The 23,669-nt window shown below is 37.1% G+C and overlaps 1 protein-coding gene across 1 annotated transcript in view; it reads right to left on the bottom strand.

Moving 5' to 3' along the window:
* Nucleotides 1-23,669, bottom strand: part of POLR3B (RNA polymerase III subunit B) — a 75,028-nt gene that overhangs the window by 16,431 nt on the left and 34,928 nt on the right. The window contains exons 18-23 of the mRNA XM_027715229.2: nt 23,383-23,481; nt 19,744-19,871; nt 13,004-13,213; nt 11,066-11,224; nt 9,548-9,665; nt 8,096-8,238 (exon numbers count right to left, since the gene is read on the bottom strand). Of these exons, the coding sequence (XP_027571030.1) occupies nt 8,096-8,238; nt 9,548-9,665; nt 11,066-11,224; nt 13,004-13,213; nt 19,744-19,871; nt 23,383-23,481 (857 nt within the window). The remainder of the gene's footprint in view (nt 1-8,095; nt 8,239-9,547; nt 9,666-11,065; nt 11,225-13,003; nt 13,214-19,743; nt 19,872-23,382; nt 23,482-23,669) is intronic.

Below are 23,669 nucleotides of genomic sequence, written 5' to 3'. Positions count from 1 at the left end.
ATTTCATTAGATGAAGAGCACTAGTGACACAAGTAAATAATTAACTTATTCTGGTCCGCTGACTGTGGTTATGAGACCAGTCATAGCTGACAGATTTTAATACAAGTTAACACAAAGACGGCATAATGAGCTTAGAAGTTAAAAACAAAATATTTAGACAGAATCCAGCAATGTGAAGCTCACTAGGCCATTTATAAAGTTTTCTGTTTTACAGAGGGAGAAAAAAAAAAGAAGAAAGAGAAAAGGGAAAGTTAAAAAGCCTCAATTCTAAGCTTCTGTATTTTAAGAAATCGCTGAGTTTTTAACAGATCTATAGCATGTCTATGTGTATTTAGAGGACAGAGAGAAGCTTCTTTCTCCCCTATGTTTTAAGAAAGTTCATTTTTACTCATAAAAAACTGTTAAAAAAGCTGAAAGGTACCTTTCCTACGCACAACACTACTTCTAGAAGCAAATAACTTCAATTCATTTTAAAATGTAAACCTGGTTTTATTTTGTGATCGCTTGCCTTCAGAAGCTCTTCGAGAGGCTAATGCTTGCAGGTCTGCACTTTAAGCTCCTGAATTTGCTACTCTTTTTCATGCCTGATCACTGAGCCGGGTTTGCAGCAGGGGAGTACCAGGCAAGCCAACAGCTGCAAAAAAAGCGATCAAGTGAATTAATCCACGTAAGTGGAATTATCACTTGCAACTGGCTAATAAAACAGTAAAGAGAAAAGAAGAGGCTGGATTTAAGACAGCCTCAAGTTCCAAATATTGCCCTGTTCAAGTATGAACTGCATTTCACAACTGAGATGCCCAAGTACTCCTCATACAACATTCATAAATAGGGCGTGCTAAAACTAGTAGGCAATTTTGCTCTGTGGCTTTACTACAGGCTAGTATTTCTTAACTGTTACTGATTTAGACATCACATGAAAATTGATCCCCAGCATTCACAGAGAACATACAAAATAACTGACTTTCATTTACTTCCCTTCCTCTCACAGTTTTTATACGCTGCATCTGAAATTGAGCAATACAATTTGAGACTAAGTGCTATACTGCAGTGGGCCTGAATTGCCTCTCACCTATACATTCTGGAGACTCATCTAGTACAATAATCAAATATTAACAACCAGAAAAGGCTGTAGACAAAGTAAAAAAACAAATTTTTTTTTTAATGTGGATTAACTAGAAGGTTATATGTTTGAGCAAAAAAGCATCTAGCAGCTTGCAACATCTCATTTCTTTTCAACCGAAAAACAAATTAAATTCTAGAAAAAAACTTTGCACATCAATTTCATAATGTCACCTTAAGAGGGAAAATCAGTGAAAATGCTATGAAATTTTTACAACATCAAAAAGAAAAAAAATTGCATTAATAAGCATGGCAGCTTAATGCAAGGGTAACAGTTTAAATTAGAATAAACCTAAATCAGACATCTACAGTGGTTTAACATGCAAGTATAAAACAGCCATTGGCAGCGTTTTTCAATGCTATTGTATGCCAGCCAGTAAATGACAGCCCCCTGACTATGCATGATGGCCCCCAGCCCCACACATGTTATCAGCATCAATGCCGACAGCATCTCAAACCCATGTACCTCCACAAGGCCCTGACAGAGCATAAAGATCCCCTCACCCCTGTACTTTTGTCCTTTAAGAGTTTCTTTTCCTAATCAGGAGAAACTTGGGTTTCCAGAATCGCTACCTTTCATGTGGTTGGTTTTACAGTTTGCTGACAGCCACGAACATACCCAGACTTGTAAAACCCCAGTTTAGCAGAGGGGGAAGGGGGGTGGATGGAAGGGGGCAGGGACAAAACACAACAGTATGGGAAAGTTTTTCACCGGGCTATGATAAGATGCCTTCTATACACACACATGCCAAATGAAAAAAAAAATCATCAAATAAGTCAAAACAACCTAATATAGAAAACTAATTACTACCAGCAGGAGGGACATTAGAGAGCAAAGGAGACCAAGTGAATAGAAGCAGCAGTAATACCAGCTTCTATCAGCAAGATAAAAAGAAGCGCATTACTAAATGCACTTGTTTACTTATTCTAATGACATGGTGTCAAAAGAACTAAAACTAACTTGAAAAGCATCTATTTTTGGTTTACCAGATCTGCCAGAATTTGGGAATACTCCTGAGAAATAAGACTACGTCACATAATTAAGCGAAGTTGTAGCTGTAACACAGCGTTGTATATTATGGACAAGTGACAAACAGATCTGCAAAAATTAGTAAGGCTAAACAAAAAAAGTACAGCTGCTTCAAAACTCTCTAATTACATACTGTGTTGGCTAACTAAGCATAAAACAAGTCTAGAAGAAAAAAGTGCTGCATTGCATCAGCTTTGTTCAATATTGAATCATTCACTGATCTATCATATCACTTGCTACATCCCATTTGACATAAGAGGTAAAGAACAGAATTAAAATTAACAGATAAATAATGCATAAGTAAACTTGATTAGTTTTCTTATTAAAAACATCACTCTAAATGAGAGGAGGTGCTAGAAGACAATACAGTTTGTACACTGCTTTCCCATGAGCTGCTGAATGGTCTGATGTGATAAATTTGCATAGTCTGAAGCACACAAAGAGCTGATTAATTGAAACCCTTACAATGCTTCTGGAAGCAGCTATTGTAAAACAATAACCATAGGAACTTTACAAAATACACATGGCTGAATGAGTCAGGAGCTTAATAAAATGTGTGTTCAGGATACACTATTTGGAAACAGAATTAGAGATTTTTATTCTGTGCCATAAAACGCTAAATCACCCTAATTTCAGAGGTTCAGTTGAGGATTTACTGAAAAGGTCAGAAGGTTACCTGTTTGCTGCTTGAGATAAAAAAAATGCTGTGATTTTCTTCTTAAGACAGCAAGCCAAGCAGTGGTTTTGTTAAAAATAAATAGAAAAAATGGCATGAGAAGTTTTAATAGCATTCTTAAATTTTCTCATATTCAACTTCTGAAGATAAAAATAAGCTAAGAAATCCCTTCCTTTCCTGATGCCTAATAACTACTAATCATCACACATTCCTGCAGTCGATAACAGCAAATTCTTCTTAATGCCACTTCAACCATTTAATTACTATAAACCCACTGATGTTCTATTAGAGATAAAGTGCTAAGTCTGACTTGTAACATGGGGGAAAATGACACAAGTAGCCATTTAAAACTAACATCTTATTTTACATGTTCTGCCTATACACACTGCACAAGTGCCCACTAAAAGGAGAAAGATAAGTTGTTCTCAACTATGAAATTGGGCAGGCAGAAGGCAGATGCTCAAACTAGCAAAAAATTTCAGAAAGGAAGCAAGGTCCGACTTTGTTAGATAAGTAGTATTGTCATGAAGTTTATGTAGTTGACAATGCTGTGAATGGATTTTGTTTTGACACTAAAGAACATGGTTCATTTAGGAAAACAAAGACCATCTTTCATGAATTTAAACTTGCTTCCTTGTCTTTAGAGTTGTTTAAGTGCAGATACTTCAGAAAGGTTTAATCCTTTATCTTAGATCTTCAGCTATTAAAAAGCTTCTGTTTGCCAGTTCAAACAATCTCTTGCTTAAATACAGTTTTTCCACTCCTCAGGAATACTGTTCAGTATTGCTGCTTAGTTCTGTGATCTACAGGACCTTTGTTGGAGGTGTTAATCCTTTTTCACATGAGAGACTGAGAAATGTTCTTTCAGAGAAGTGTTATATTGCTTTTTTCACATCAAAGGAGCCCAACTTTTTCCTCATTGTGACTTGTAGCAAAGCAAGAGGAAATCTGGAAATATAATAATTTAGTTTGTATGGAACTCAGATGAAGTTTCTTTAGCTTAACAACTCTTTAGCCTTCTGTGCTTTGAAAAGTGACTTTGCTTGAAGAATACAAGATTAAAACAACAAAATAATTAACAAAAAAGGTTTCTTTATCCTTCTGGAAAATATGTGATGCAATATAGTTAAAACAAAGTCCTGCAGCTCAGGATAAATCGTCTCTGGTAGGTAGCTGTTTATTTGTGAAATGGCAGAAGCTTAAAGACTGTACAGACTACAGGGACAGTCCCAGTCCCAAAGATCTTCCAGCAACATCCAGTTTGAAGACGAATATTGAAATAGAGCAAAATATTTGCATTTCAGAACACAACATGGTGGCTTCATTTGTTTTGGTTTTTTTTTCCTTCTCCCCATATACTTCTTTCTTGACAGGCCTTGAAGGAAAGGCAACTTTTTAAAGGCAGTTTGGAAGGCGTGTACTTAAAGCACAGACTTGTGCGAAAAGAGGGTGTGGTGGACATGCCAGAAGTGGTGACCCTTGCCAATACCATGTTGGCATGTGAGAGGACACAAAGAAGGTAGCAAACACAGAGGCAGTGACATAGATCTGTATTATTACAGAGGCCTACAAAATCTACCTACATATTTAACGAAAGGCTTTTCTGTAACAAAAGGCTAAAGCTGGTTTGTGAGATTTAATCTGTTGTATCCCAGACACCTTCTAATTCCCTTACTCTGCTTCCTTCTGCCCCAGTGACAAAGCACAGCTTTGAAATACAAATCAATTTGGAATACAGGAAAAAGACCATAAAAAAACTTGAGACATGGTTTGTGTAATCTCTTGTTTTGCACATATTTTTTTCAAAATACTACTACTACGATTCCATAAAATCAAATATCATCTTCATGCATTCCTTCTAGAAAATAAAAATATTTCACAAAAAAGATTAACAATGCAGATAGAAATATGCTTTCTCTCCTTCTCACTGAACCATGGTACTTGTTAGTTTAAGCTCATCATGGGTTTAAATGGCCCTATAACAGGCTTAAAGCTAACACTCATAAATTAAACTTGGAGTGGTAATCACCTGCATTCAGACAAAGATGAGAGAAGAATCCAGGGCTAATTAAAAATTCTCTCAATGGAAAAAGTTAAACTGTTAATACTATGATTTCTGTTTCATGATTGTCTATATTCTTCTGTTATGACTGATCCTTCCCCGGTTTGATGTCAGAGAAGGCTGATACTAGATATAATTTTAAACAGCTACCAAAGGAGATTTTTTTCTTTCCTTTTCATACCTTTTCTCCAGTTTTGTCATCGTCAGTATTTGGTTCTTTGTTGTATACTTAAGTCGCAAAACAGGGAACCGTTCTTGTCAGTATTTTTTCTTAGTATCTATCAAAGGTATCTTATCTTTATTTCTCCTTTCTCCCATTTACTGTAACATCTTTTCCCATAACACAATACAAGCCAGTGAACTGGGAGGTTTACTACCAGGAAGGCTATGTGTCCTAGTAGAATGTAATAATTCAGAATATGATCACTCCCCTGCTCACACAGGATTGCTACAGACTGATGTACTGCACAGCTACAAGCACATGCCTGCAAACTCTGTAACACAACAGCTGCAATGTTCCTGATGCAATGTCAGACTAATCATGGGTGCTCTCAAAGTTCCCTGCAGCATTTAGGATATTGTTTTTCATGACCATGGGATTTCCACAGGTATTGGTTTGCTCTAGACTGTGAAATGCCTTATTGTACATTTAGTGGTATGGAAGGCCCTCTGCACCCTAAAGAAATACTGCAGCCTGCCTGACACAATTCTGTTTCCTTCTGTCATTCTTCCACTTTCTCTTCTCTGATGGTTCTAGATTTGTGGAGCATCCTTTCTCTTAATTTTTTCAGAGATATGAAAATCAGTTCCATTTAAATTCTGTTCAACTAATTCTTTCAATAGGTGCACATCAATAGCCCAAATGAGGAGAAAAACCTAACCTGCTTAATTTTTTCATGCAAATCCCCATACATATTTATCATGATTAACCAAGCAGCTTCTTTAATATAATTTGTAGGGATTTGGCATTTTTTTAATTCTAGTAAGAAAAATTGTCCTGCAGAGTACCAACTGTATTGTTATATAATAACTTGCTGATAAAATGCTGCTTATCACTTCTAAGGAGAAAGGTCTAATTAGGTGAAGCTCAAAATATATCAAGAAATAGGCTTTGCTCTAACAGCAGCCATAGGCTTTTAAGCACTGCACTGTGCATCAGACTAAAGAAGTACTTAAGAGACTCTACACAAAATCTTCCTGAAGGAGGACCCTCCCTGAGAAAAGGAAGGAATAGGGCAGTTGAATCATTGCAACTGTTCAGCTCTTTCTGTTTGCCTCTGAAGCTAATGATCTTTCTCTCCTCACCTACTGAAACTATCCTATAAGGCTAAGAACTAGACTGAATTTTATAAGGAAAGTCAAGAATGTACTGCTGCTTTTTTAATTTTTTGAAACCTTCAACAGTACTGGTTTCCAAATCACTTGGACACTCAGTGAGAATAACTTCCTACTTTTAGATCAAAAGCCATCTTAAAAATACAATCAGGAGAAATGTTTCAATGTGCATCAGAAGAGTTTCTATTTCTTAATGACAACAGAAACAATGGAAGTATTTCTTGAGAATACAGAGTTTCAAGAACCAGTTTTGTGGGTCTGTGGAAAGACACTGTGAAGTACAGGTGACCTTGGAGAGAGGTGGAGAAAAACTGCGTTCACTAGTCTTATAGATAACACACAAATTTGAGGCAACACCTGGTAACAGCTGACATTGTGATCAACTACTGCCTTCTGCACCCATTTTATCTCTTCTAATTGACAAGTTTGCTCTGGGTAGATGTCCTGATCACCTAACCTGGAGACTGTAGAAATGTGGATTACTGTGGTTAGCTCTGCATCTCATGACAGAGATACAGTCTTTCACTTCAGTTACACCTGGCCATCTCATTGCCACTGATGCTTATGTACTTCCATAGCCCTGGAAAGTCATAAAGGAGTTCAAGTTTGACTTCGGGCTACAGACATGAGTAAAGAAGTGAACAGTGGCATGGAACATTATAAAAATGTCACATTCCATAGGAATCACTTCTTGCTTGTGCCTGGGGTCAGTTGTAAGCAACCACTCTTCATACCTCTTTCAATCACGCAAGCACTAAATATGCTGGAGGTGATTCTGTTTAAGCTTCATTTAAGAGAGCTCCAGAGCTGCATACGGTCTGTCTACTAGTGACATATGCTGCAGTTTCATCTCTTATCATTGCCTCAGATCTACATATGGACGTTGGCAAGTACCAGATCTCTGCTGACTCCAGGGCATATTTGCTCACACAGTTCTTTGGTTCTGCTCCAAGAATACAGGATCATAACAAATGAATTGGTGAATCAATTGGAGATCAAACCCAACATGATGCTGGGAGAGGAGTGGGACTGTGTCACAAGGTGCTGAAAGGGATGCTTTCGGGGAGTTCCTCCTAACAAAAAACACTCTCTCCCATGTGTCTTCCGACAAAGAGAACACTGCTCACAAAAGGGCAGCTGGTTTGCAAGACGCCCCTTAGCTAGTACTGCAATTTGATGTATTTCTGCAAAGTTCATTACCTACAACTAGTTTTAAGTATTAGAGTTTCAAATCTAAACCATGTCCCGTTATTTCCTCAGTTCCTTCCCTCTGCTCTCCACACAGGCTAGAAGATACTTATCTCACTAAATGTCAGAGGCTAGTGTGCTTCACACTCAATGTTCTGCTTCCAGTTCCTCAGAAGTCAAAGCAAGGAAGTAAGTTTTTATTGCAGTAGTTATTAAGGCAGGATCACAAGGGGTGTATGTGCTGCAGTGAAAAGGATTTGGTAATATCAAACTCTTTACCTCCCCACCACATTTGACAAGAGACCAATCAATCTTCTCAAACCAAAATAAGACCTAAAAATGTAACAAGATTAGAACATTCAGGTAAGAGCACAGCACATACTGTAAGGCAGAAAGTCATGCTGCAAATACTAAAAATCTAGATTTTTCCAAGTGTACAGAGAGATGAGAACATGTCAAAACCTGTCCCCACACTAAGACCAATCAGATTAAAGCATGTTTTTAAATCAGTCATAGTCAGATTGTTTTCAGTCATTTCTTTCTTAACACCCCTCTCACACCTCTCAACCCTTTGAGATTCAGAGAGGATGATCTGAACCAATCAATGAAAACATCGATGATGATACTGTGTATGTATAGTGGGCACACTCGACATGAATTTATTTTTATTAAATGTGTAGCTTACCTTTCTGCCCATGACGACTGCTAAATTTATCTCCAATTTCTGGACGTCTAGTTTGCCTCAGCAACATTTTGATCAAGAAAGCATCCTCTGCATTTGATGAAATCATTACTTTTTCAATGTAAGAGTCAGTGGCGCCTTTGTAGCTAGTAGAAGAAGCCAAAAACATTAGTTTTACTTCGATGAACCAAACACAAGTTGCAAACAACTATCTGTGTATTGGTAAGCTTCTGGCCAAACTGTAATCTTGGAACTTTTACGTGTATATATATATATATATATATATATATAAAATCTTTGCTACCCATATATAAATTTACATGTAAGTTCCAGAGTACAGTATGTTTCTGGAAAATAAAAGGTTCAAGAGATACAACAGAAACTAAGGGAGAATTAAGCTGAGCCTGTAAAGAACAAGGTATATTTTTTTGTCACATGGGCACTTCTTGACAGCAAAAGCTTCCTTATATATTTTAAATTTCTTGATCTTCAGTTAAACAAAAAAATGCTAAATATAGAGTTATAATTGAAGAAGGGAGTTTAAGAAATACACCTTGAATATTTAAGAACAAAATTATATTGTTTCCTCACTTCTTAGTAATAAGCTCGTGTAGTAAACCTAGAGTTTTCTATTGTTTATGAAACAAAAAAAATGTACAGCAAAGCGATTTCTGCCTTTCTGATCTGGGCACCACTTGCTTGCCTTTCTCTCTGCTAATTTACCAAACTGTCAAGGCTATTCCTGACAAAACAGTGACAAGCCTTTCATTATTTATTTATTTTTACATTTAATGCAAAATTTTAATCTCACACCTCAGAAGCCCTTTCTGGTTCTTTCAGGACAAGATAGGAAAACCTCTTACTGATTGTTCTTTCCCATTCACTGGTGTTTTTCCAATTGGAATGGCCATAATAAGCAGACTGTCAGCCCTTGAGACAGGAAGACTTCCATCTCCCGGCCTCCTGCCTGGCAAGGCAAAGGCTGAGCACCAGTCAGCGCTGGCCATTTTCTGTGGGAGCCAGTATGGAGGACATGTGCCACCTCCCTAAGTACACACATGTTCTCTGTCCTCCCACTCATCCTACTTTTCTCCCGTTTCTCCGTCATTTCATCATGAGTGACATCTCTCCCCTCTTCCACTATTTTACCTCTCTCCTCACTTTCTCCTGCAAACCTACTCACGGATACCTCTCTCTGTGCATCCATCTTCAGGAGAGTTTCTCCCTCTCTTCACAATTCCAGTGTTCCAAGTGTCAGAATCTAACTTATTAGTGAGTAAGTAAGTGGCCACACACTTCTGAGAATAACCAAGGCCCTGAAAAATCAAGGCCTAGAGAACTCGATCTAATTTGCAGAGGGAAGTTTATTCCTTTGAGTTTTCTAGAAGTTAGTATTTTCCCAGATACTTTTCCTCCATGTATCTTCCCCAACTATCAAGTTATGTTGCAACATACGTTACTGGCACATCTTTGTACTGTGGTTGCTGAGGCACACCACTTCCTTCCAGAGGTGTCTGGGTCACAGTTGGCATAGATTTGTTCACAAGGACTTGCTTATTTTCTACTTTTTCACCTACAAAGATCAAGAAAAAAAGCACCATGAAACCCTATCTGGTTACCTGTGTTAGATATACATTTTAAGCTTTAAAAAAAATTGTAAGCTGCAAAACAAACTGGGAGGAACATGCCCAGGAAGTATGCCATGTTATTTTACTAAATATTGTATGGTAAGGGAATCATTAAACTAGCTTTCTTTAGTAAACCAAAACAGAACAGCTTGCATGCTGGGTGCACTGAGAGAACAGCTATTCAACATACCCTGGTCAAAAGACTGCACAAAAAATACCTGAAGTCATCTGTTTTAAGTATGGAGAATATTAACAAGCAACACTTTAATGAACAAATTTTAGAAATTCTCATCTAAATTTCTGACATCAATCTCTCCCTGCATTTACATATTTCTATTCATTCTGGTGTCATACATAGCTTTTTCCCACTCCATTCCCTTATCCTGCCCCTCACATAGAAAACAAATCAGTAACATGCCCAGTGACAACAACTTCACACCAAGTACTTACCTACCTCCCATTTTCTTCACAAAATTACACTAAACTTCAGTATGTGCCTCTTCTGTCCATATGAAACATCTCAAATAGGTTTTTACCCACATGCTGACAACAGTCTCAGTCTGGAGTCCAACCCAGTCCTATCTACCCTAATACTTCAGAAGATTCTTGCCTTTTTTTTTCTTAATTAACTTTGAAAGCTCCATTGTGATGTGCTAAAGAGCAAAATTGACCCAATAGTGTAGCTATAATGGAATTAAGTTTAGTGCCTTTTACAACACCTTTCTTATTGGATCTCAGCAGATCTATTTAGCCATATTCTAACTGAAGGATGACAGTATGGGAGGATTCCTTCTCAAATCCATTACCATTGGAAAGTTATACACCTATCCTCCTATGTAAATGTAGTTGTATTTATTTTCTTATCTCTCTCCAAACATCTTTCTAAAGTGTTAAAACCACACGGTTTTAATTCCTCAAACAACTTCATTAACCGACAGCATGCTAGGAAATTTTGATGCATGAAATCAAAGTAGCAAGGAATCCATTTATATGCTTAAACAAACAACAGAACATGAGAGACAACTTGCAAAACCTACAGTACTAAAAGTTTGCCAGTTTGGGGATATAAGAATACAAGCTCTAATGCTTCAACAGATTCTCACTGTTAAAGACTCTTCTACTTAAATATAAAGCTTCCTTTTCTAATGCAGAAACCACCCCCCCAATGACTGGTACCACACTGCTTTCAGGACCTTTTTCTTATTTTCCATTACAATACTGTCAACCTTCACGACAAAACCCCAAAACACTAAGTGTAAAACCAGGTGCACAAGAAATAGTAACAGAGCATTAATTTCTACTAAGATTCTGAACATGCCATGAATGAACACGCAGTTTGACATACCTGGAGAGCAGATACCATCAGCATCTAAAATTTCGTGGCGCCAGATTGGTTTCCGGGTAGCTGCATCCAACATTGGACCCATAACTTTGTCAAATGTCTGGTTTGTGTAGCGCTTCAGTGTACACTTGGCATTCTTGTACACAAGACACCTTCCAAAACCTAAAATGTAACACAAACAAGAAGGCTGATCCACCTACTGAGCTACAGAATATAAAATATTTTTTAATTAGTTAGATTACTCATTGGCTTGAATATGCATAACATTGTACCTGGATACCTAGTGGTTAACAATTTAAACATCAGACCACATATGCTACTTTTTTTAGACACTGGACTACAGTCCTATTTTGAATTGTGCTCATCTGCTTCTGTATCTCTGCACACACATGCACACATCATTTCTCTTACCTTTGGCGGTCCCCAGTGAGACCAAACATAGGAGAAGAGACTGTAACAGGACAAAAATAGCACCTCTTCCTTTCATGAGTTCTAAGAAACTTGAACTTTTACTCATGTTTGTGGCTGACACAAGTTAGTCTACCAGGAAAGTACTGATTGAGTGTTTAACATAATCATCCCATTACTCACTTGTTTTTTCCCCAAGTGAAAGAATTCTGAATTACATATATTGTTATAAAATAAGGGGGTTTTGGCTTCAGATGAGAAAAGTAGCATCTCTGGAATTTCTCTCCAAGTACAGCAACTAATTATGATACCAAAGACTTTAATCACATTTAGAATTACAGACAACCAAGAGCAAGGCTTTCTAGTAATTCTGTGTTAATTCAGTTTATTTGAAAGATGGTTATGGCCACATACAGTACATCTATATTTTTAGATTATGTCAAGCAACTCCTGACAAGCACCACAGCTCTCCCTGTAAATGTTACCAGTCTACCAGAAAACATTCAGTTTTAAATCATGTCTGTTGTTGTTTTAGAAAAGAAGGCATAAATTAAATGCAGCAGACATTAATGCCAAAGATACATGTCTAGGAATACTATTATTGCTGCCTAGCAACTAGGAGGAAGGGAACTGGAGGGGGGGGAATGAAGTGATGGAAGAATCTGATTTTGGCCACCCGAAACTAAAACCAATTTGATCACTGCACTGGGTCTGCTCTCAAAGGAATTTATTTAGAAAAGAGAGAGAAGAGAGACTAAGTTTTCAGGCAACGCTTCTCCAACCCCCAGCAGCATTAACATAAAGCCCTGAAAAAGTGTGGAGAGAGAGCACACATGGGTTTCAGTTAACCTTCTTTTTGGTGCTTATGTACATTTACTTAAAATACACTGTGATGCAGAGTTGATATTTTTTTAAGGAAGCGGGTTGTTAGTTTAACTCTGAATAAATGCTGAATTACTTTGCTTTGGACAATACTATTATTTTCTTTTAGAAAGTAGGCAATACTGCAATTGCTCCTTCAGAGCACCAAGCTCACAACAACACAAACTGCCTCGGGTTCTATTCCTTTCCTAAATATATTCACAAGTCTAATTTCGTCTATTGCTTACGTTACTGGAGAAAATAATGAGACCTCTCTGTTAGTAAAGAACAAAGGTTCAGGTAACCATCTAAAAAGCAAGCCCAACAGAACAGACTAACTAATACCTTATGTTTTTTGTAAGCTAAGTATTTACGCTTTTTTATTTGAGGTCAGAAGTTAGTAATTTTTTCTTATAATATCTGGCCTCAGAAGTCTATTTGAGTGTCGGCAACTTCACTGCACTACTGCAAGCATGGAATTACAATCACTATTCACACAGAAAACAAACAAAAGCATTTGAAAGAGTTTTGGAATTCAGTTTCTGAACTGGAAATCTAATGCTTAGAACTGCAATAAGAGTTATTACAGGATAGCACTACAAGACAACAAGTTTATTAGAATATGTATTAGAGCACACACTAGAGAAGTGGGAAAGAAGTGATGGTTCTTACCTCTGTCCAAAGAGGCCTTATTTAAGACAAGAGCATCTTCAATATCGTAACCACTGTAGCTCATCACAGCCACTGTGGCATTCTGTCCAGCAGGCAGTTTCTCAAAATCTATCAGTTCTATTGTTTTTGTTTTTACCATTGGCTTTTGTGGATAGGCTAGGAGATACATAAGAGTATCTATCCTGTTTCTTTGATTGTATCCAATAGTACCTGCATGTAAGAGAAAAACAAGAGTATGTGAACATTAGTGAGTTTTCTAGAAATGTTTTGGCCAAAAAATTACCTAAATGCAAATTAACTAAAAGCACACAGAAATTCTTCAAGAAAAGAAGGGGAAAAAATTATAAAAGAGACCAAATCAAAACAACTTTACATTATTATATTTAAATAAACATGTAAGTAGTTTCTTCATTTAAGCTTCCAGAAAGAATTATTTAGTTTTTCTTGAAAAGGGAAAACCTAAGCATCAGAAAGAATAACAACAACAAAAAAATAAAAGCCATTTGACTGAATGCAAATAAGACTTTTTTTAAATCATGACACCAAATACTGCAAGTAGGAAGTTTGCTTTTATTGTTCTCATATCCACAAGTGGGGGTTTTTTTTGTGGAGTTGAACTTGTGTTTCAGAGACCTGATCCAAAATTTCATGAGAATCAATAGAAAGACTATCACTGAGTTCAAGAAAACTGTAGATCAAGTTCTGCATCTTCCACATCATATTTCCTTCCTTTTTCTGGGCAATAATTAGTTCAACAGTAGCCTGTGTTAGAATGTGACAAAGCATGAACAAAGCATACCATTAGCAGTAGCCAAGACTGATTTACTTTCTGAAGTTAGAAGCATCATTGCTAAAAGGACTACAGTAGAAGTTCACTCATAATATATTTGTCTTTTTACATGAAATTAATTTTAAATTTACAGTTCAGAATTCAACCCTTTGTATAGACCTCCCAGCTTGAGACTGAAATTTTTGGCCCTGTCCCATCAGACTGCCAAAACGTCTTCTGAAATCTGAGGAAAAAATAATTAACACCCAGCAGGGAAACATAAACCGTTGTGTAGCAGAACAAAAGTTAAGGCAATCGTATGTTATTAGAGTTTGCTGTACCACAACTATGCTATGTCTCTGAGCAATTAAGAAATTATAGTCTGAGAAGTTGTTTTAAAGTTTTAAGCGCTAAATATTCTGCAGTACTTGTGCTTAGAATGTAAGTCTTTCAAAGGCTTTTCTATTTTCTCCTGCAATTTCAGAGTCTGGCTGCTTTCTTGGAAAGGTCAAAGTAGCCAGTGTATAACGAAGAGTTCACATCTGAAGAAGAGCACATCTGAACACAAATCTGCCCATAGGGGAAGTCAGCTTCACATTTCATATGCATCTACTTGCAATTTCCAAATGCCTGTATTTACATAAAATGTCTAGAAAATCAAATCTCTAAAACCAGGCAGCATTATGGGCATTTCCAAAGATTTATCTATCCTGTCCTTGCTACTAAGTTCTCTCTCCTAAGCCACAACAGGTCTATCCTTCCCAAGGATAAGAATGGAGACACAGCTCAACAGATACTGTTTGAAAATGAACTGTTACAGCAGGTTCTTCCACACCTGGTTTTTTTTTAGTTCTGGAAAGTAGATTTGAAGCCACAGGAACAGCTTTTTCAAATGACAAGAAAAATTTGGTAGAGTTGACAGGCTTTACTTGTTTCTTGCTTTTCAGTAGTTGCTTTTCTGTCTTTGTCTTGGATAAGAAAATTAATCATCCTTAAACAGTATTTTTTGTCTCCAGTAAGACACAAGTTGGTAGGGCCCGGATTCATCAACACTGAATATCTTTGCAGTCACCCCACTATCTGAAGGCTCTACTATTTCTAATATTCTCTTAGAATTCAATTAGACACTGTTTTCACTGTACTTTGATTAAAAAACCCTGGTTTTCCCAGTATACAGACAGGAAAATCTACTTCCAAATCAAGAACTTAAAGGTTTAAACCATTTTCCCCTCTGCATCTAGAATGAATAATTTGTGTGCTTTCAGTATAGGTTGTCTACTGTAAAGCTCATCTTAAATGTTTCAAAGATAGGTACGTTTTCCTGATGTTGAGAAAAATCTTTTCCAGAGCAAGTCATGCCAAACCTCACTTTTGAAATTCTTGCAATTCTTCTCTCCTTTGAGATGGTTATATGTGGCACCTGCTATGGTTCACTGGTTGGGGATGCTACGACATGATGAAGTCTGGAGCACCAGATAGCTAAACTTGTCCTTTACAGCCCAGTAACAATCTGTGTAAGTCTCCTACAAACCAAGGATTTCAGATGACACCTTTACATATTTCAGGTAATGCAAATTATTTCTCTGCAGATGTGTCACATATTTCAAAGCCCATATTTTTACCAGAGGTTCAGATAAGTCTAAGAGAACTGCTACTGTTCAGGAGACAGGAGAGACTGACATTACTGAGATTTTGAGACTCAGTAATAAACTGTATTCAGGCAATTCTTTAGGAGTCAAATACCATATCAAATGGAAAACATAAATATATATATCTATGACAGATATCCTAGCAGGAAAGAAACTAGTTAGAGAGTGATTCAAGAGTACAAGTGAAATAAATTAGCCAAAAAAGCATGTTATATATTATTCCTAATTGCTAGGATTTAATGGTTATACAAATAATGTTCTCTCTAAACTGGGCTAACAAACCACAGCCTTAAACCACAATCTGCTTATTTAAAATAAAGCAGCAGCTCTCTTCTGAGGACTGGTGTGTTGGGACGAGACCTCTGTGTGGGCACTGAAACGAAGGAAGTCACCAGCTTTATTTCTGTTTTCTCTCTGAGAGAACAGAGCCCTTGTTTGCTCCAGCCAAACAGCCAAGGAAAAGTAAAGTATAATTAAAGTTCACCATAACAAACCCTGCTCACAATGACTTGCATTTATAATTATCCCAACAGCAAGAACCAATTTTTTTCATTGGTAATTAGCCCTGGTTAAAGCAAAACACACAAGGTTGACCTGAATACAACAAAGATAATTTTTTTGCTTTTCTCAATACTTGATATATTCTGAATGCACGTGTGCATTCCTTCCTTTTTTTCCATTTCCTGTCAGACTTTTTCTTTCTTTTAAAGTATTGTTTGATCATTCTTCAGTGTGAGGTAATCACTATAAAAATGCTATCTACTGATATTTAGCATAAATGAGGCATTGTTATTCTGATGCAGAAAGTTTTGGGAACACACCAGAACAAACAGCCAGCTAAAATGAGTGTTAATCCAATTCTCTGGTGTATTACTTACAGCAACATTAAACTGTACAGTCACAATTAACAAGGATACAGAAATCAACCTACTTGAGCCAAAAGGGCTATTACTGCACATGCCAAGAAAAGAATTGCTGTATTTCTGTGTTTTCCCTGTTTTCACCACGGATTTTCTACTATTCTGTCCTTCTATATGAGCACAAACCAAGAGAGGAAGAAGTACAGTTTTTAAATGCTGTAGTAAACCTTGTGGAGGGAGCTCCAACTCTGCTCAGAAAGATTTTCACAGTACATGTACTAAATGATCTGGATGTTAAACATTAGTAATTCTCCTTTTACTGTATAAAAATTAAGAAGTAAGTTAAAAAGATTACGGGTAAATGGGGGGAAGTAGTTTGGCTGATTTCTGCCTCAGCACGTCTGTGCCTGCTACCAGGGAGAGATGTCAAAATGAGACTGTCACAGGGCACAAACACTCCTCAAAGAGCAGTGGCAGAACAGAGCTGTGGCCACAATGCACCCAGATCCAGCTGTGATGACCAGCAACAGCTGTTTTTGCTTGGAGGTTGTTTAGATTCTCTGCCTATAGGATAGCCATACAAAATCTGGGAGGACTCTGGCTCTCAGTCCATCAACAAACCTTTCACAAGTGTCAAAGACCAAAAAACCACCAGCCCTCAGTTCCTTGAAGCACATTATTCTTCTCCACTCAATTTTAACACATTCTGCATAAGGCAAAGCCGTATATAAAGGGTTCTATTACTTCACAGAAGCAAAGCAGAATGTACATGATACAGTAAGAGGTTTTGTTTTTTTTTTGTAATATCACAACACTTCACAGTCACAGAGGTAGTGTGTAAAACCTTCTATTTTTCTATGGAATTAAAAATATCAATTTAAAACTATTTCCCTAACTGTAGAAGCCCTTGATTCTCTTAAGCATTATTTTAGCAGCACGTGGAATGCAAACAGTACAGCATCTTGTATTTTAATCTTAAATACTTCTGAGATTTTAAGCTACAACTGTTAACCTTGTACTGAAATGTCAACACTCAACTGAGGTCCTTGAAGCTGCTGTTGTATTTGCCACCTAGCTTCCCCTCAGTCTTACAGTTCAACCTGCAACATATGATAAATTATCTATGCTATAAGTGAGGGATTTAATTTCAATTTAATATTACTGAAATCCAGTTTTCTCACTAAGCGCATCCAAGACGATCACTCATCTACCCATGAAAGGGAGGTATTTTTCAGGACATTTAATGCTACCCTAAAGAAAAATTAATATTTTAGGACTTGTCAGGGATACCAGATTTCAGACCCTATTGCAAGCTCTGATGTCCACTCTCCATTTACTTGTGCTTTCACACCTTTCCCTGGCTTAATGTTGCTCAAAAAAGAGCAAAGACTGTCCAAAGCTGCTGGCACAGCCCTGTGATGTAGTCAGAGGGGGTGGGTCAGTGTTGAGAAGCTCAAGGCTCTCTTTTCCCAGTCTGAACCCCAGGGTTCCTTCCATTCCCCCAGGTTTTGACAGCTGAGGGAGTGACACAGAGGTCTCACATATCAATTTCCACATGTTGGACCAAGACCTGCTCTGCAATTTCAGTGTGGGGAAAGAAAGCACAAAAGGTGGATGGTTACTTAAAGGTGAGGGTTTGAAGCATCTCTTCATAAAAATAAGAGAAAAAAGTATGTGCAATGTTTCAGGAATATCCCCTAGATCTCATTTGGTCAGTAAGTGTAGAGAAAATCTTTTCTGCCCCTATATATTGCCACTTATGGTGGCTTTTATTAAAACAGTTATTAAAAAAGCTTCAGGTGTTTGCAGATACTTCAGACAGAGCAAAATATAGCTCAAGTCATGTGCCAACTTTTAAAACATACTTTTATCTAGCTGCTTATTCTTTCAGTCAGGTGTTTTGTCATAACAAACTGAAACAAAGGCTTTTTTTATTGCTCAAGATATTCAATGGCTTTTGTGTTCCTCGCGTCAGCAGGAACGTCAGAGGATTGTATCCAAGGAGCTAAATGTGCAAGACCTAGGGTCAAAGCAGCTGAATACACCAACCTCAGAAAACACAGACAATGAATTGCAAATGACACTCAAAACAAAACGGGGAAAAAAACCTTCACACAGAAAACTACAAAAGAACTCCACAGATACTGAATTGGCTTTCTGTACACACTGATCCTGCTTAACTGTGTGTGGTAACTAACCAAACCTTCTGAGACTAATAGTCATAAAATAGAGACTCGGGGGTGGGGGAAAGATAATGGGACAGGGGAGAACTGTAAGGAAAAGGATTGCATTGCTCCTCTTCCCCCCCTCCTCCCTTTTTTTTTTTAATTTAAAGGGAGAACATACATCTGTTGCTATTTTCTGCTGTTTTGATGCACTGAACATGATAGTTCAGCATAAGGCAGTTACTTTGCTATTAATTATGCTGAAGAAGCCTCACAAAAGGTGCAGTGTTTCAGTTTTGAACACACAGAACAAAACAAAAGGTTTAGTAAACCCAACTGAAGTGTTAGTTTCTTCATGACACAAAGTTGTGCTACTGTAGCTCTCAACTTGCAAGCAAGCCATCAATACGAGACATGAAAGCGGCAAGTACAGCACTAGTCTGAATACAGCTGTGTGAACGATGTAGGACTGCTCAGGTCCTTTGTGGGACTTGCTCTGGCTTGATTATGGGCCGTACTACTTGGACACTTTAATGCTACTTTAGCTGTGTTTTAAAGGAAGGATTAGAACTTACCTGGTGTCAATTACCCACAACAGCAAATTTACAGAACAGTTGGGTTTGAGTGACCAGATACGACACTGTCAGATTACATGAGAGGAAATTAATTTTGTTTCAGTCACTTTGCTGAGGCACTAGTTGCCCTCTTCATGCAAAACAGAAAAAGTCCAAAATCTAAACTACAGCTGCAGAAAGTGCTCAAGTAACTAATCACTCTCTTTCACATTTCAATTCTTCTTATTCTCTGATGTCAATATTAACTATTTATATATTTATTTTTAGGTCACCTACTCAACTATTCAGGGAAATGCTCCTCAATCTCTGCTCTGTCTCTCTTTGTGAGTACACTTTTTAAATCTTTTTGTGTGGAAACACACAGTACATCACAGCATAAAGAGAAAAAATTCCAATCCTGCAGCTATGCCGAAAACTCCAAAGTCATGATGATCATCAGTAAAATCCAACAAAAAAAGCAGGTGTCCCAGTTTATCCGATTTTTATTTTAAGTCTTAAGATCTGCAGATATGGTCTTCAATAAGTAAAACTGACTGGCATTTTTTTCATTTTAATTTTTCCAACTTTCAGAGGTAAACTCTTTTTTCCTCAAAGGTAAAGAAGTGCTCTTTTACTTCTTCTAGCATAGCTTTTACGTTAACAATTTCTCTGTTTGTCACTTTTGCTACATAGCTTCAAAAACTATATAACACTTCAAAAAGGAATAAAAAATAAAGTCTTACCCATGGCTTGTTTCCCCATGGCACATTGATAAGTGTTTCTCGGGGACTGGTTGTGGTGAGGATATGGAATCAGCCCAGCACAGACACCAAGAAGTGTGAAAGGCTCAATCTCCAAATGCGTTGTATCCCTTAAAAGAAAGAGTACTGATTATGGCAGGCTTGTGAACAAACAAGTAGAATTTATTGAATTTAATCTCATAATACTTCCAATTCTGTTCAGGAACATGTAAGTCAGTAGGACCTTAAGATATGGATTCACTATGGGATTTTTATTTTTATTTAAAAAAAAAACCAACAGCAACTTTCTTCTGACTTTAAGTGTTTCCATATGAAAAGAAATGAAGGACAAATAATTGAGGGTTTATTCCATCATGGAAAAAAAGCCTCCAGATAACAACAATCTGAGAGAGCTCAGTAAGACAATAAAATATCAGTTTATACAGTAAGACCTAAAACGCCTTAAGGAATGTCTCCTCATGTAATGAGAATCTTCCCTGTTAGATTACTAACCTCAGAGATCCAGAAATCTGCTGGGGAGATGGAGGAATGAAGAGCAAGACAGAGTGAGGTATTGAAAAACACTAGAAGTGTAGTTTTGGTTTTCCAAGGTTAGTTATATAGCATCAGTTAAAGGGAAAACATCTGTGTCCAAACCAGACCTAGTGCCACAGCTGATACGGCATAATGAAACACTATTTGAAAAGCTCTGCAAATGTTTTGGAAGTGATTGTATTGTTAAAAGACAGTAGAGATGAGAAGTAAAAAGACAAGGGTAAAGGAGTAAAGACTGAGAGATGACAAAATTTGTTCTATCTGGCATGAGGTTCACGGGAGAAAGTCCATGCTCAATAAAGACAATTAAATCATAGCAAGCATTGGGATGCAAGTGGAGTGACTAATAACTAAGGATGAAGTGTACAATAAAACTTGGCTGCAGCAGATATGAATTTAAATCAAGATAAGTAACTAGGAAATGGGGAATTATGAAACACAGATAATTATAACCAAACCTATTCAAAGCCTATCTTTCATGTCCTGGATTTATTACACAGAGCTTGGGTTTAGGCATACATTGCTTCTCCCACACATCTAAACCCAGTGCATTCTGAAAATCCCATCTTTAATGTTTGACTTCTCTTGGAAGATTTTTGGAAGACTTCCTTTTAATTTTTTAAACACATTCATTTTTTTACTAAACTTTGAAACCTTGCAAAGGAAATGACTGGCAAAATCTCTATTATGACAGCACTATAAGCTCACAAAGGCTGAGGAATTACCCACAAGTACATGCAGGTCTAAGACAAGTGCCAGCAGGAACTTACATAAACAATGTATGTACTACTGGAAAAAAAATGCCATCTGAAAAGTGAAAAAAAAAAATCTGGAAACCCTGAGAAGTAAGCCAACGAAACCCTCTATCAGTCCTAGAAATCTTTATAAATCACAAATATGCCTGAGCAACCTAAAAATCACCTGCTAGGCAGAGAATAGTCACTATTTTCTTTCACTTGATAAAAAGCAGCCATGTTAACTAAAGCCTGTCTTAAGAAAAAATGGTAGAATCCCAACTGCAGTCAAGTAATAGCAAAATGGTCTCAAAAGCCAGTAGCAAACTTAAAAGCAGAGACTGCTCCCCCATTCTGTAGAACTTCACAGACCTGCTGACACTTCTCGAACAATAAAACAAGAGGCTTAATTAAGACTTACTGATATGAAGTTCAACAATCTCTTCAGAAAGTACAAGTGCATGGAACTACATATTTCAGACAGGATATTCAACATAAGTCTTTTTCCATTGAGGTCAATCCTATTTCAACCAAAGATGATGCAACACACGCAGATTCTGGTATCTTATGAAGTATTCCACAGTGGTAATGAGAGACCTTCAAACTTTACAGAGCAGTTGAATTTCTGCAGGACAAAAATGCCACTGCTGGAAAAGGGCCCAAGAAAGGAAGGCAACCTTGTGAGTTTGAAAATCAGAGTTACAGATGTGTAAGGAAGAAATTGAATGCATTAAATAGAGTCAAATCCTTCAAAGAAAATCCCCCTAATTAGATTGGAAAAGTAAAGAGAGGATACTGTAGCTAAAAAAAGTCTACATTACAAAAGCAGGAATGTTAACGGGATACTTCACAATAGTGGAGACAAGTTGTACCACAAGGTCCTGCCGTTTCAAATGCAACAGTCATCTGGGGAAAGGGAGGACAAATCAACTACTTAGGATGTAGGGAATATCACTACCAAACACAAGGAGTAATGCGCTCATACGATGCAACTCAGATACTTATGGCACGTTAGCCACAAGCATTGAAGCTAAACTCAAAATGGACAATACAAGAATCTCCCAACTTTTTGCCAGTTGTTTTGGAGTCATTTCCTCACACTAGTCCACTGGAGTTCACTGTCTTCTCTTATTTTTGCCTAAGCAGTGATTTCATGGGATACACTCCCATTAACCTTCCAAGCTGAGTCAGGTGTCCTGTAACTTAAATTTTTCCGCTCTGGTGCTCTGTGGAAATTATTTAATTTTGGCACAAACGACAGCAATTGTGTGTGCTTTATTCATATATCTTTACTCATGTATATAGAAGTCAGTCAAGAGCATGCAAGAGTAAGTTCTTAAAGTGATAAAGTCTTCATAAGCCTGGGCAGGAGCAACGCAATTTAATTAGCAGAGTTAATGCATTTCATCTGGCAAAGGTTAAAGATAACTGAAGGTCTCATCCACCTCCACTGAAATCAATGATATATTCCCACTGGCTTCCAGGAGTACTTGACCAGGACAGATTATTTGAAAAATGTATTTTCTGCATAAATCTACTGATCAAACATTTAAGGAGATAAGTTCTAACATCTCATACACAGCCTTCAGTTTACAGGATATTGTCAGAGAAACATTAAAAGAATAATTAAAAAGATAGGACTTAAAAATACTTTAAAAATTCTTCCTTTAACCTGGGCTCTTTAATCACAATCAGAGGGGAAAAAAACCCACCAGGTCCTTCAGGTATGTGGAAAACACAACAAATCTGGAAATCTTTCTGAATGAAAATCACATACCAAAAATGTTTTTAACACATGTGGTAAAGAATACACAGAATGAGAGAGACATTTTTATCAGGGCCTATTATACATCCAACAGTCAAAGGGAAGGTCTCATTCCCTTATCTCTTTTCTTGTAAGGTGGCTGTCTAGAGTTGCTGTACAGATGTAAGAGAAATTTCCAAACAATGATCGTGACATGCTAAGATAATCATTTAACATGTGGAACCGTTTGCTTTCTGGGTACCTCTTGTATAAAATTACTTATGATGAGCAGCCCAATGATTAGAATGAAAAAAAAAAGAAGCCATATTCAAAGAAAAAAAGGATAAATCTTGAACTATTCCACAGTTTTAGGAGTTACTGGCAGGAACAGATCTCCCAAAACCAAAATCATTTATTGTAACTATCCTGTAGATAATTTAGGATGTGTGTGAACAGACTTTCTTTAGCTTTCACCTGGAGTGGTTTCAACCACTCGCAGGGAGCAGTGTGTACATGTGAAAACAGTAACATTATTTATATGCTTGCATTTCAGAGGGTCACCCTATGAAAGTTTTTCCTGTGTCAGTGTCTGAATGCATACTTACTTACTTAGTAATTGTATTTTCATATAGTGCAATGTTACAATCATTTTCTTCATTCACATCCAAATATTCAACGAGGCCTTCGTGCAAGAAGTCTTCAAAATTCCTACAGATAAATTAAAAATTACACTAGAAGTACTGTCTTATATTTCTGCAAACATAAAATCATAGTAAATATATTAAAGAAATGTAATATGTAAAGTTAAACCAGATAAATACTTCTACAGGAAATTTCTGTGCATATTACATATTAAAAGAAAAATGTATTTTTAAAGTAATCCTGTTGCCCATTCA

Source organism: Pipra filicauda, unplaced genomic scaffold (genome assembly GCF_003945595.2).
Source record: "Pipra filicauda isolate LSUMZ 115617 unplaced genomic scaffold, ASM394559v2 scaffold313_size859762_pilon, whole genome shotgun sequence".
NCBI lineage: Eukaryota > Metazoa > Chordata > Aves > Passeriformes > Pipridae > Pipra > Pipra filicauda.
Note: the sequence above shows the minus strand (reverse complement) of the source record. Positions and strands in the feature narration are given on the sequence as shown.